Below are 12,517 nucleotides of genomic sequence, written 5' to 3' on the forward strand. Positions count from 1 at the left end.
CTCCCAGTACCCCCCTCAGCGGGTCCCAGTGCGGTCCCAGTGCTCCCCAGTACCCCCAGGTGCCCCCACCAGTGCTCCCAGTACCCCCCCGTGCCCAAAACCAGTGCTCCCAGTGCCTTCCCAGTTCTCCCAGTGCACCCGGTTTTCCCCCTCCCCAGTGCTCCCAGTGCTCCCAGTACCCCCCTCAGCGGTCTCAGTGTGGTCCCAGTGTCCCCCCAGTGCTCCCAGTACTCCTATGTGCACCCACCACTGCTCCCAGTACCACCCTGTGCCCAAAACCAGTGCTCCCAGTGCCACCCAGTGCCTTCCCAGTTCTCCCAGTGCCCACAGTTTCCCCCTCCCCAGTGCTCCCAGTACCCCCCTCAGTGGTCTCAGTGTGGTCCCAGTGTCCCCCAGTGCTCCCAGTGCCCCCAGGTGCCCCCACCAGTCCTCCAGTGCCACCCAGTGCCTTCCCAGTTCTCCCAGTGCTCCCAGTTTCCCCACCCCTCCAGTACTCCCAGTGCTCCCAGTACCCCCCTCAGCGGTCCCAGTGCGGTCCCAGTACCCCCCAGTGCTCCCAGTACCCCCAGGTGCCCCCACCAGTGCTCCCAGTACCCCCCGTGCCCAAAACCAGTGCTCCCAGTGCCTTCCCAGTTCTCCCAGTGCACCCGGTTTCCCCCTCCCCAGTGCTCCCAGTGCTCCCAGTACCCCCTCAGCGGTCTCAGTGTGGTCCCAGTGTCCCCCCAGTGCTCCCAGTACTCCTATGTGCACCCACCACTGCTCCCAGTACCACCCTGTGCCCAAAACCAGTGCTCCCAGTGCCACCCAGTGCCTTCCCAGTTCTCCCAGTGCCCACAGTTTCCCCTCCCCAGTGCTCCCAGTACCCCCCTCAGTGGTCTCAGTGTGGTCCCAGTGTCCCCCAGTGCTCCCAGTGCCCCCAGGTGCCCCCACCAGTCCTCCCAGTGCCACCCAGTGCCTTCCCAGTTCTCCCAGTGCTCCCAGTTTCCCCACCCCTCCAGTACTCCCAGTGCTCCCAGTACCCCCCTCAGCGGTCCCAGTGCGGTCCCAGTACCCCCAGTGCTCCCAGTACCCCCAGGTGACCCCACCAGTGCTCCCAGTACCCCCCCGTGCCCAAAACCAGTGCTCCCAGTGCCTTCCCAGTTCTCCCAGTGCCCCCAGTTTTCCCCTCCCCAGTGCTCCCAGTGCTCCCAGTACCCCCCTCAGCGGTCCCAGTGCGGTCCCAGTGCCCCCCACTGCTCCCAGTACCCCCACGTCCCCCCACCAGTGCTCCCAGTGCCCCCAGGTCCCCCACCAGTGCTCCCAGTGCCACCCAGTGCCTTCCCAGTTCTCCCAGTGCTCCCAGTTTCCCCACCCTCCAGTACTCCCAGTGCTCCCAGTACCCTCCTCAGCGGTCCCAGTGCGGTCCCAGTGCCCCCCCCAGTGCTCCCAGTACCCCCCCGTGCCCAAACCAGTGCTCCCAGTGCCTTCCCAGTTCTCCAAGTGCCCCCAGTTTCCCCCTCCCCAGTGCTCCCAGTGCTCCCAGTACTCCCCTCAGTGGTCCCAGTGCGGTCCCAGTGCCCCCCAGTGCTCCCAGTGCAACCCAGTGCCTTCCCAGTGTTCCCAGTGCCCCCAGTTTTCCGCCTTCCCAGTGCACCCAGTGCTCCCAGTACCCCCTCAGCCCAGTGCGGTCCCAGTGCCCCCCCCCCCAGTGCTCCCAGTACCTCTAGATGCACTCACCAGTGCTCCCAGTACCCCCCCGTGCCCAAAACCAGTGCTCCCAGTGCCAACCAGTGCCTTTCCAGTGTTCGCAGTGCCCCCACTTTTCCCCCTTCCCATTGCACCCAGTGCACCCAGTGCTCCCAGTTTCCCCCCACCCCCAGTGCTCCCAGTTCTCCCAGTTCCCCCCACCAGTGCTCCCAGTACCCCCCAGTGCCTCCCCAGATCTCCCAGTTCCCCCACCAGTGCTCCCAGTACCCCCCTCAGCGGTCCCAGTGCGGTCCCAGTGCCCCCCAGTGCTCCCAGTATCCCCAGTTCCCCCCCAGTACTCCCAGTGCTCCCAGTACCCCCCTCAGCGGTCCCAGTGCGGTCCCAGTGCTCCCAGTACCCCTCGGTGCCCCCACCAGTGCTCCCAGTGCCATCCAGTGCCTTTCCAGTGTTCCCAGTGCTCCCAGTTCCCCCACCCCTGGTGCTCCCAGTGCTCCCAGTTCCCCCCACCAGTGCTCCCAGTACCCCCAGTGCACCCAGTGCTCCCAGTACCCGCCTCAGCGGTCCCAGTGCGGTCCCAGTGCCCTCCAGTGCTCCCCCAGTATCCCCAGTTCCCCCCAGTACTCCCAGTGCTCCCAGTACCCCCTCAGCGTTCGCAGTTCGGTCCCAGTGCTCCCAGTACCCCTCGGTGCCCCCACCAGTGCTCCCAGTGCCACCCAGTGCCTTTCCAGTGTTCTCAGTGCTCCCAGTTCCCCCACCCCCAGTGCTCCCAGTTCCCCCCACCAGTGCTCCAGTACCCCCCTCGGTGTTCGCAGTTCGGTCCCAGTGCTCCCAGTACCCCTCGGTGCCCCCACCAGTGCTCCCAGTGCTCCCAGTTCCCCCCACCAGTGCTCCCAGTACCCCCCAGTGCCTCCCCAGATCTCCCAGTTCCCCCCCCAGTGCTCCCAGTACCCCCAGTGCCCCCCCACCGCCCCTTCCCCCATCCCCCCTCCCCACTCCCCCCTTCAGTGCCCTCCCCCAGTCCCCCCCAGTGCCACCAGTGCCCCCCCTTCCTCCCCCAGTGCCCTCACCCCCTCCCCCAGTCCCCCCAGTGCCACCAGTGCCCCCCCAACCCCTCTTTCCCCCCTCCCCCCACTTCCCCCATCTCCCCTCCCCCACTCCCCCCTTCAGTGCCCTCCCCCCCTCCCCCAGTCCCCCCCAGTGCCCCCCTTCCTCCCCCCAGTTCCCTCCCCCTCCCCACTCTCCCCCAGTGCCACCAGTGCCCCCCAGTGCCCCCCCCAACCCCCTCTTCCCCCCCTCCCCCCACTTCCCTCTATCCCCTCTCCCCCACTCCCCCCCAGTGCCCCCAGTGCCCCCCTTGCCCCCCAGTCCCCCCTCCCCCATCCCCCCTCCCCCACTGCCCCCCAGTGCCCTCCCCCCCCAGTCACCCCCAGTGCCACCAGTGCCCCCGCATCCCCACCCCCTTTCCCCCCATTCCCCCCTCCCCCCACTTCCCCCTATCCCCCCCTCCCCCACTCCCCCCTTCGTGCCCTCCCCCCCTCCCCCAGTCCCCCCCAGTGCTCCCAGTGCCCCTCCCTTCCTCCCCCCAGTGACCTCACCCCCCTCCCCCACTCCCCCCCAGTGCCACCAGTGCCCCCCAGTGCCCCCCCACCCCAACCCCCTCTTCCCCCACTCCCCCCACTTCCCTCTATCCCCCCTCCCCCAGTCCCCCCCAGTCCCCCCAGTGCCCCCCTTTCCCCCCCACTCCCCCCTCCCCCCCATCCCCCATCCCCCCTCCCCCACTCCCCCCCAGTGCCCTCCCCCCAGTCCCCCCCAGTGCCCCCCAGTGCCCCCCCATCCCCACCCCCACCCCCTCTTTCCCCCCATTCCCCCCCTCCCCCCACTTCCCCCTATCCCCCCCTCCCCCCCTCCCCCCCTCAGTGCCCTCACACCCCACCCCACCCCTTCCCCCAGTTCCCCCAGTGCCCCCAGTTCCCCCGCCCCGGGGCGGGGCCGTCGCTCCCATAAAGCCGCCGCGGCCCCACGACCCCCCCCCGGGTCCAGTTCACACCATGAGCAGCGCAGCGGAGCCCCGCGGGGACAGGAAGGTAACGGCGGCGGGAACGGACCAGTGCCGACCAGTTCAGCCCAGTTTGGGTTTGGCACGGCTCAGCCCAGTTTAGCCCAATTTGGGTTCGGTTCCGATCAGCCCAGTTTGGGTTTGGCATGGCTCAGCCCAGTTTGGACCAGTTCAGCCCAGTTTGGGTTTGGCACGGCTGAGCCCAGTTTGGCCCAGTTCAGCCCAGTTTGGGTTTGGCACGGCTGAGCCCAGTTTGGCCCAGTTCAGCCCAGTTTGGGTTTGGCACAGCTCAGCCCAGTTTGGCCCAGTTCAGCCCAGTTTGGGTTTGGCACAGCTCAGCCCAGTTTGGCCCAGTTTAGTCCAGTTAGGGTTTGGTTCCGATGTTTGGGTTTGGCACAGCTGAGCCCAGTTCAGCCCAGTTCAGCCCAGTTTGGGTTTGGGCCTGATCATCCCAGTTTGGGTTTGGCACAGCTCAGCCCAGTTTGCCCCAGTTCAGCCCAGTTTGGGTTTGGCTCAGTTCAGCCCAGTTTGGGTTTGGCACAGCTCAGCCCAGTTTGGCCCAGTTCAGCCCAGTTTGGGTTTGGCATGGCTAAGGCCAGTTTGGCACAGCTCAGCCCAGTTTGGCCCAGTTCAGCCCAGTTTGGGTTTGGCACAGCTCAGCCCAGTTTGGGTTTGGCACAGCTCAGCCCGGTTTGGCACAGCTCAGCCCAGTTTAGCCCAGTTTGGGTTTAGTCCCGATCAGCCCAGTTTGGGTTTGGCATGGCTGAGCCCAGTTTGGCCCAGTTCAGCCCAGTTTGGGTTTGGCTCAGTTCAGCCCAGTTTGGGTTTGGCACAGCTCAGCCCAGTTTGCCCCAGTTCAGCCCAGTTTGGGTTTGGCACGGCTGAGCCCAGTTTGGCCCAGTTCAGCCCAGTTTGGGTTTGGCACGGCTCAGCCAGTTTGGCTCAGTTCAGCCCAGTTTGGGTTTGGCACGGCTGAGCCCAGTTTGGCCCAGTTCAGCCCAGTTTGGGTTTGGCACAGCTCAGCCCAGTTTGGCCCTGTTCAGCCCAGTTTGGGTTTGGCACGGCTCAGCCCAGTTTGGCCCAGTTCAGCCCAGTTTGGGTTTGGCACAGCTCAGCCCAGTTTGGCCCAGTTCAGCCCAGTTTGGGTTTGGCACAGCTCAGCCCAGTTTGGGTTTGGCTCAGTTCAGCCCAGTTTGGGTTTGGCACGGCTCAGCCCAGTTTAGCCCAGTTTGGGTTCGGTTCCGATCAGCCCAGTTTGGGTTTGGCATGGCTCAGCCCAGTTTGGCCCAGTTCAGCCCAGTTTGGGTTTGGCACGGCTGAGCCCAGTTTGGCACAGCTCAGCCCAGTTTGGCCCAGTTCAGCCCAGTTTGGGTTTGGCACGGCTCAGCCCAGTTTGGCCCTGTTCAGCCCAGTTTGGGTTTGGCATGGCTCAGCCCAGTTTGGCCCAGTTCAGCCCAGTTTGGGTTTGGCACGGCTCAGCCCAGTTTGGCCCTGTTCAGCCCAGTTTGGGTTTGGCACAGCTCAGCCCAGTTTGGCCAGTTCAGCCCAGTTTGGGTTTGGCACAGCTGAGCCCAGTTTGGCCCAGTTCAGCCCAGTTTGGGTTTGGCACAGCTCAGCCCAGTTTGGGTTTGGCATGGCTCAGCCCAGTTTGGCCCAGTTCAGCCCAGTTTGGGTTTGGCTCAGTTCAGCCCAGTTTGGGTTTGGCACGGCTCAGCCCAGTTTAGCCCAGTTTGGGTTCGGTTCCGATCAGCCCAGTTTGGGTTTGGCATGGCTCAGCCCAGTTTGGCCCAGTTCAGCCCAGTTTGGGTTTAGCCCAGTTCAGCCCAGTGGGGGGTTGGCCCAGTTCAGCCCAGTTTAGCCCAGTTCAGCCCAGTTTAGCCCAGTTCAGCCCAGTTTGGGTTTGTCTTGTATCAGCTTGGTTCGGCCCAGTTCGGCCCAGTTCAGCCCAGTTTGGCCCAGTTCGGCCCAGTTTGGGTTTGGCCTGGCTCAGCCTAGTTTGGCTTTAGCCCAGTTCAGCCCAGTGGGCGTTTGACCCAGTTCAGCCCAGTTTAACCCAGTTCAGCTCAGTTTGGGTTTGGCCCGGCTCGGCCCAGTTTGGCCCAGTTTGGCCCCGGCCTCACCCAGTTTGGCCCCGGCAGCTCCTGAAGCCGCTGATGGAGAAGCGTCGCCGCGACCGCATGAACCGCAGCCTCGACCGCCTCCGCCTGCTGCTGCTCGCCGCCACCCGCGACGAGGTGAGGCTCTGTCGCGACTATCGCGGCTCTGTCGCGACTATCGCGCCCCTGTCGCGGCTCCGGCGCGCGACTATCGCGGCTCGCGCCCCGCTAGCACACCCAGCGCAGCACAATCGCGGCTCTGTCGCGCCCTCTACAGGTCTGTCACAGCTATTACGGCTCTTCACAGCTCTCTCGGTTGTGACAATCGTGACTGTCACGACTATTTAGGCTCTGTGAGGGCTCTGCTGTGACTATCACGGCTCTGTTGCAGCGCTGTCATTGTGCTGTCGTGACTCTCATGGCTCTGACGCGGCTCTGTCGTGACTATCGTGGCTCTGTCGTGCCTCTACTGCAACTCTATTGTGATACTATCACAGCTCCGTCGTGGCTCTGTCGTGATACTGTCGTGATTATTGCAGCTCTATCACAGCTCTGCGATGACCTTCGGGACTCTGTTGGGCTCTGTCGCGGCTTTCTCATGCAACTATCGCAACTATCGCGACAGTTCTGGCTCTGTTGTGACTTTCACAGCTGTAGCTGGGCTCTGTCGTGACTCTCAGGGCACTATCAGGACACTATTAGGACATTCTGGGGGCTCTATCGGGACACTATCGGGGCTCTATCGCGACATTCTTGGGGCACTATCATGGCGCTATCGGGACACTACTGGGACACGATCATGCCTCTATCGGGACATACTCGGGGCTCTATCGGGATATTCTTGGGGCACTGTCATGCCACTATCGTGCCTCTATCGGGACATTCTGGGGGCTCTATCATGACACTATCGGGGGGGCTCTATTGGGACACTCTATCAGGACACTATCGGGGCTCTATCGGGACACTCTATCGGGACACTATTGGGACACTCTATCGGGACACTATCGGGGCTCTATTGGGACATTCTGGGGGCTCTATCACGACACTATCGGGGCTCTATTGGGACACTATCAGGGCTCTATCGGGACACTCTGTCAGGACACTATCGGGGTTCTATCGGGACACTGTCGGGGCTCTATCGCGACATTCTTGGGGCACTATCATGGCGCTATCGGGACACTATTGGGACACGATCATGCCTCTATCGGGACATATTCGGGGCTCTATCGGGACATTTTCGGGGCTCTATCGGGACACTATTGGGGCTCTATCGGGACACTCTATCAGGACACTATCGGGGCTCTATCGGGACACTATCGGGGCTCTATCGGGACATTTTCGGGGCTCTATCGGGACACTATTGGGGCTCTATCGGGACACTCTATCAGGACACTATCGGGGCTCTATCGGGACACTATCGGGGCTCTATCGGGACATTTTCGGGGCTCTATCGGGACACTATCGGGGCTCTATCGCGACATTCTTGGGGCACTATCATGGCGCTATCGGGGCTCTATCGGGACACGATCATGCCTCTATCGGGCCACTATCGGGGCTCTATCGCGACATTCTTGGGGCACTATCATGGCGCTATCGGGGCTCTATCGGGACACGATCATGCCTCTATCGGGACACTATCGGGGCTCTATCGCGACATTCTTGGGGCACGCCCTCGCGGTTCGTGTGACGTGTGTCCCCGTTTGTGTCCGTCTGTCCGTGTCCCCCCCCCCCCCTTCCCTTCCCCTCCCCCCACCCCGTGTCTCTCTCTCTCTCTCTCTCCCCTCCCCCCCCCTCCCCCCCCCCCCCTCCAGCGCTTCCGGAACCCAAAGGTGGAGAAGGCCGAAATCCTACAGAAAACGGTGCAGTTCCTGCGGGCGCAGCCGCGCTCAGGTCCGTGCCTCAGTTTCCCCCTCCCCCCCCCTCCCCGCCCCCCAACCCCCCCCCAACCCTGCCCGGGGGGGGGTGGGGGATGGGACTCGGGGCCGGGTGGTGGTGGGGGGGGGGGGGGGCGATGGCGGCCGCGGCGGTGGTGGTCACCCTCTTTTTTTTCGGCACAGAGCCCACGGGGACGGCGGAGCTCTTCCTGCGGCGTTACCGTAGCGGCTACCGGGAGTGCTTGGCTCGTGCCGCCCGCTTCCTGCAGGCCCTTCAGCCTGAACCTCCGTCTCCCGGCCCGGGTCTCATGGCCGTTTGCCACCCGCCGTTGGCCACCGACATCCCCGGGGCCTCCGGCCGCCATGGATCGCCCACCTCGAGGGTGGGGCCCGGCTGCCCCGGTTACCACGGTTACGGGCCCGGTTACCACAACTTCGGGCCTACTCCGGGGCCTAGTCTGAGGCCTACTCACAGGCCTGACTGCGGCCTTCCTTACCGCCCCGGTTGCCCCGGCAATGGCGCCGGTTGCCCCGGCGACGCCACCTGTTGCCCCAGCGATGGCTCTTGTTGCCCTGATGACAGCCCCGGTTGCCGTGGCGACAGGTCTAGGTGTCCCGGTTACCACGGTTACGGGCCCGGTTACCACAACTTCGGGCCTACTCCGGGGCCTAGTCTGAGGCCTACTCACAGGCCTGACTGCGGCCTTCCTTACCGCCCCGGTTGCCCCGGCAATGGCGCCGGTTGCCCCGGCGACGCCACCTGTTGCCCCGGCGATGGCTCTTGTTGCCCTGATGATAGCCCCGGTTGCCGTGGCGACAGGTCTAGGTGTCCCGGTTACCACGGTTACCGGCCTGGTTTGCGGCCTAGTTTCGGGCCTACTTTCGGGCCTAGTTGTAGGCCCAGCCCGGGACCTCGGCACAGGCCCGCTGGCGGCCACCAGGACTCATGGCGGCGCTGCGACAAAGAGGAGGCGCCGGGGGAAGGCGGGGGGCTGCCGGGGCCGCCCCCCCATGTCTGGAGACCTTGGCCCTGAGCCGCGGACACACGGCCATGGGGAGCCCCGGGACGGAGACGGGGACGGGGGAGGGTGGTGGCAATGTCTTCCTTCCTCACCCCCTCACTGGGAGGGTGTTTGGGGGGTGGGGGGGGCGGGGAACTGGGGGGACTGGGAGGAATGGGGGGACTGGTATACTGGGAGGATGGCCCTTTTTAAGTGCTGGGAGTAAACTGGTATACTGGGAGGAAGGTGGGTTTTTTAACTGGTATACTGCGAGGATGATGGTTAGTCACTTGTATACTGGGAAAATGTTGGTTTTTTTTTAAACTGGTATACTGGGAGAATGCTTTTTTTTTTTTTTTAACTGGTATGCTGGGAGGAAGACTGCTTTTTCGCTGGTATACTGGGAGAATGCTTTTTTTTTTTTAACTGGTATGCTGGGAGGAAGACTGCTTTTTCGCTGGTATACTGGGAGAATGCTTTTTTTTTTTTTTTTTTAACTGGTATGCTGGGAGGAAGGCCCCTTTTCACTGGTGTGCTGGGAGACCAGAGTTTTTTCACTGGTGTACTGGGAGGACCGAGCTTTATTGCTGGTATACTGGGAGGACGTGGGAGTTTTAACTGGTGTACTGGAAGGAAGGCACTTTTTCACCAGTGTACTGGGAGGACAAGGCTCTTACTGGTGGAGGGGCTTTTCTGGTACGCTGGGACGACTGGGTTTTCTTTTCCAGTAGTATACAGCAATATGTTTTTTTTAACTAGTATACTGGGAGGACAGGTGGTTTTAACTGGTATACTGGGAAGAAGGGGACTTTTCCTCAGTAGACTGGGAGGATGGTGGCTATTCGCTATTATACTGGGAAGATGGCAGTTTTTAACTGGTATACTGGGAGGATGGGGAGGTTTACTGGTATACTGGGAGGAAGGTGGGTTTTGCACTGGTATACTGGGAGGGCGAGGGATTTCCCCAGCTCCGGACCTTCCCCTGTTTTACCCCAGACCTGTGTTAATCCAGTTTTCCACGAGGTGGTCACTCGCCCTCAAATTGAGGGTTTCTGCCCCAAAACACAGCCCTAGGTCCTGGAGGCCCAGTTTGGGGGAGGGGGACCCTTCATCCTCCCTGAGAGGGGGATGATCTGAATCCTGGCCAGAAACTGGGAGGACTGGGAATGGCTCCGGGTGGCATTGTAGGGGGAGGGGGCTTGAGGCTCCTGGGGCTGGTTTTGGGGTGAAAGGGTGGAGCTTTTGGGGTCCGTTAACACTTTCTTCTCAGTACAGGTGGAGCGTTGGCGTCCCGGCCAGCCCCAGATCCCAAATTGGGGGGGGTAAAAAGGGGGTGGGAAAAGGGGGGTGTGTGTGGGGGGAAACATCTTTTTGTTTGTTGTTGTTGTTGATGTTAAAACCTTTTTTTTTTTTTTTTTTTTTTTTTTTCCCCCCCTTCCTGTACCCGATTTGTGTCTCCTTCCCCCCTTTTTTTTTCCTGTATTTCTCGGGGGGGAGACGGGACACGGGACCCCCCCCAAAAAATATAAATCAAGTACAGAATGTGTTGCATCGGGTGTGTCCTGACTTCTTCTGGCGGCGGTGGGGGTGTGAGGGCTGTGAGACGCTGAGGAAGACCCCCCCCCCCTTCCCCCACCCCCCCACTTTCCAAGGCCTGGCCCTGAGGGGGGGGAGGGGGTCGTTGGTGGGAGATTCCCTACAGGGTGGGGGGTGGGGGGGGGGTCTCTCTATGGGTCTGGGATGTCTGGGGTCAGGTGAACGGGGGTGTCCCTATAGGGCAGCCCAGGGATGGGTTATGTAGAGGACTTGTAGGACGCTATGGAGAAAGGTGTCTGGGAGGGGTTCCTGTGGAGCGGGGGTGTGCGGGGCCCATATGGAAGGACCCTATGGGGCAGGAAGCCCTGGGTTGCCCTTTGAGTCCTCTCCTTCCCTACTTTTCACTTCTTTCTCTCCATCTTTTTCTTCCGGAAGGTGAGGGACCCCCGGGGCGCTGGTTGGTTCCACACCCCAGGAGGTGAGGGATCCAGGGGAAGGAAGTTCCCGTGAAAGGTCACGGTAACTGGGAGAAGTTCCTGAAGACTGGGAGAGAGCAAATATCGCTCCTGTCTTCAAACCGGGCATGGAGGAGGATCCAGACTGGTCAGGTGGTGGGGAACGGTCGGCGTGGACTGATGAGGGGCAAATTGTGCTTAACCCACCTGCTGACCTTCCACAAGGAGGTGACTGACTTGGGCGGACCAGGGGAGAGCAGGCGGTGGGGTTTACGGTGACTTCAATGGCTGAAAGGTCAGGCCCAGAAGGTTGGGCTCGACGTCCAGCTGGAGACCAGTCCCTAGAGGTGTATCCCAGGCGGTGGATACCGGAGCAAAACCTGTAACATCTTCAGTAATGATCCGGATGACGGGGTTGCCGTGGACCTTCGGCAAGTTCGGAGATGACGCCAAACTGGGAGGAGTGGCCACTACACCAGAGGGTGGTGTTGTCACCCAGAGGGACCTCGATGGGCTGGAGAAACGGGAACCTCGTGAAGTTCAAGGAGAGATAATGAAAAGTCCTTCTCTTGGGGAGGAACAACCCCCCCCAGGCACCAGTAAGGACTGGGGGCCGCCCAGCTGGAAAGCGACTTCACTGAGCAGAACCTTGGGGTTGTGGTGGACATCAAGTTGAACGTGAGTCAACCGTGTGCCCTCGCGGCGAAGAACGCTGTCCTGGGTTGCATCGGGCAGAACTTTGCCGGTTGGTCAAGGGAGGCGATGCTCCTCCTCTGCTTGGCACTGGTAAGGCCACGCCTGGAGTGTCGTATCCAGTTCGGGGCTCCCCAGTACAAGAGAGAGACACACGGACGTAACCAGAAAGGGGGAAGGGGACACATAGGCCGAAGGGTTGTGAAGATGACGAAGGCTCTGGAGCACCTCTCATGAGAGGAGAGGCTGAGGGAACCTGGAGAAGAAGAGGCTCATGGGGGAATCTCATCCACGTGCGTAAACAAAACCGCCATATATCCCAAATCTTTACGGTCCTCTCGGTTGCACCTCCTCTGTCGGGTACAAGGTTCAGGTTGCTCTTCTCCAATGCTGTTCCCGGAAGTTTCCCTCTGACCCGCCCATTAATCCCTGAGACCTTCGATCCCTCTTATTGGGTCCGTTATCGTTGGTCAATCAAATCTGTGGCCCCGGGGTGGTTTTTATCGCTTCTCCCTTTAATTATTATCCCCTTTCGTAGTCCGAAAAAGTCCACCATCCCAACGTCCTACCGAAGCTCCTACCCCGAACCCAACGCCACAAACCCAACTCCTGGTCCTGGTCCCAGGGAGTGGTGGGGTCTGTGGGTCACATGTTAGTCCTGGTCCCAGGGGGCGGTGGGGTCTGTGGGTCACATGTTAGTCCTGGTCCCAGGGGGTGGTGGGGTCTGTGGGTCACCCATTAGTCCTGGTCCCAGGGAGCAGTGGGGTGTGTGGGTCACCCCTTAGTCCTGGTCCCAGGGGGCGGTGGGGTCTGTGGATCACCCGTTAGTCCTGGTCCCAGGGGGTGGTGGGGTCTGTGGGTCACCCCTTAGTCCTGGTCCCAGGGAGCGGTGGGGTCCGTGGGTCACCCGTTAGTCCTGGTCCCAGGGGGCGGTGGGGTCTGTGGATCACCCGTTAGTCCTGGTCCCAGGGGGCGGTGGGGTCTGTGGGTCACCCGTTAGTCCTGGTCCCAGGGAGTGGTGGGGTCTGTGGGTCACCCCTTAGTCCTGGTCCCAGGGGGCGGTGGGGTCTGTGGGTCACCCGTTAGTCCTTTCCCAGGGGGCGGTGGGGTCCGTGGGTCA

At 62.0% G+C, this 12,517-nt stretch overlaps 1 protein-coding gene across 1 annotated transcript; it reads left to right on the forward strand.

The window, feature by feature from the left end:
* Positions 1 to 3,734: 3,734 nt before the first annotated feature.
* Positions 3,735 to 8,746, forward strand: HES7 (hes family bHLH transcription factor 7; the record flags this gene model as incomplete). The annotated part of the gene is made up of 5 exons (XM_082500712.1): positions 3,735 to 3,770; positions 5,881 to 5,976; positions 7,650 to 7,728; positions 7,896 to 8,322; positions 8,539 to 8,746. 5 exons carry the CDS (start codon positions 3,735 to 3,737, stop codon positions 8,744 to 8,746), a joined length of 846 nt encoding a protein of 281 aa, XP_082356838.1.
* Positions 8,747 to 12,517: the final 3,771 nt, after the last annotated feature.

The sequence above is a fragment of the Vanellus vanellus genome (genome assembly GCF_965231255.1).
Source record: "Vanellus vanellus genome assembly, contig: HAP1_SCAFFOLD_1452, whole genome shotgun sequence".
In the NCBI taxonomy this organism is placed as follows: Eukaryota; Metazoa; Chordata; class Aves; order Charadriiformes; family Charadriidae; genus Vanellus; species Vanellus vanellus.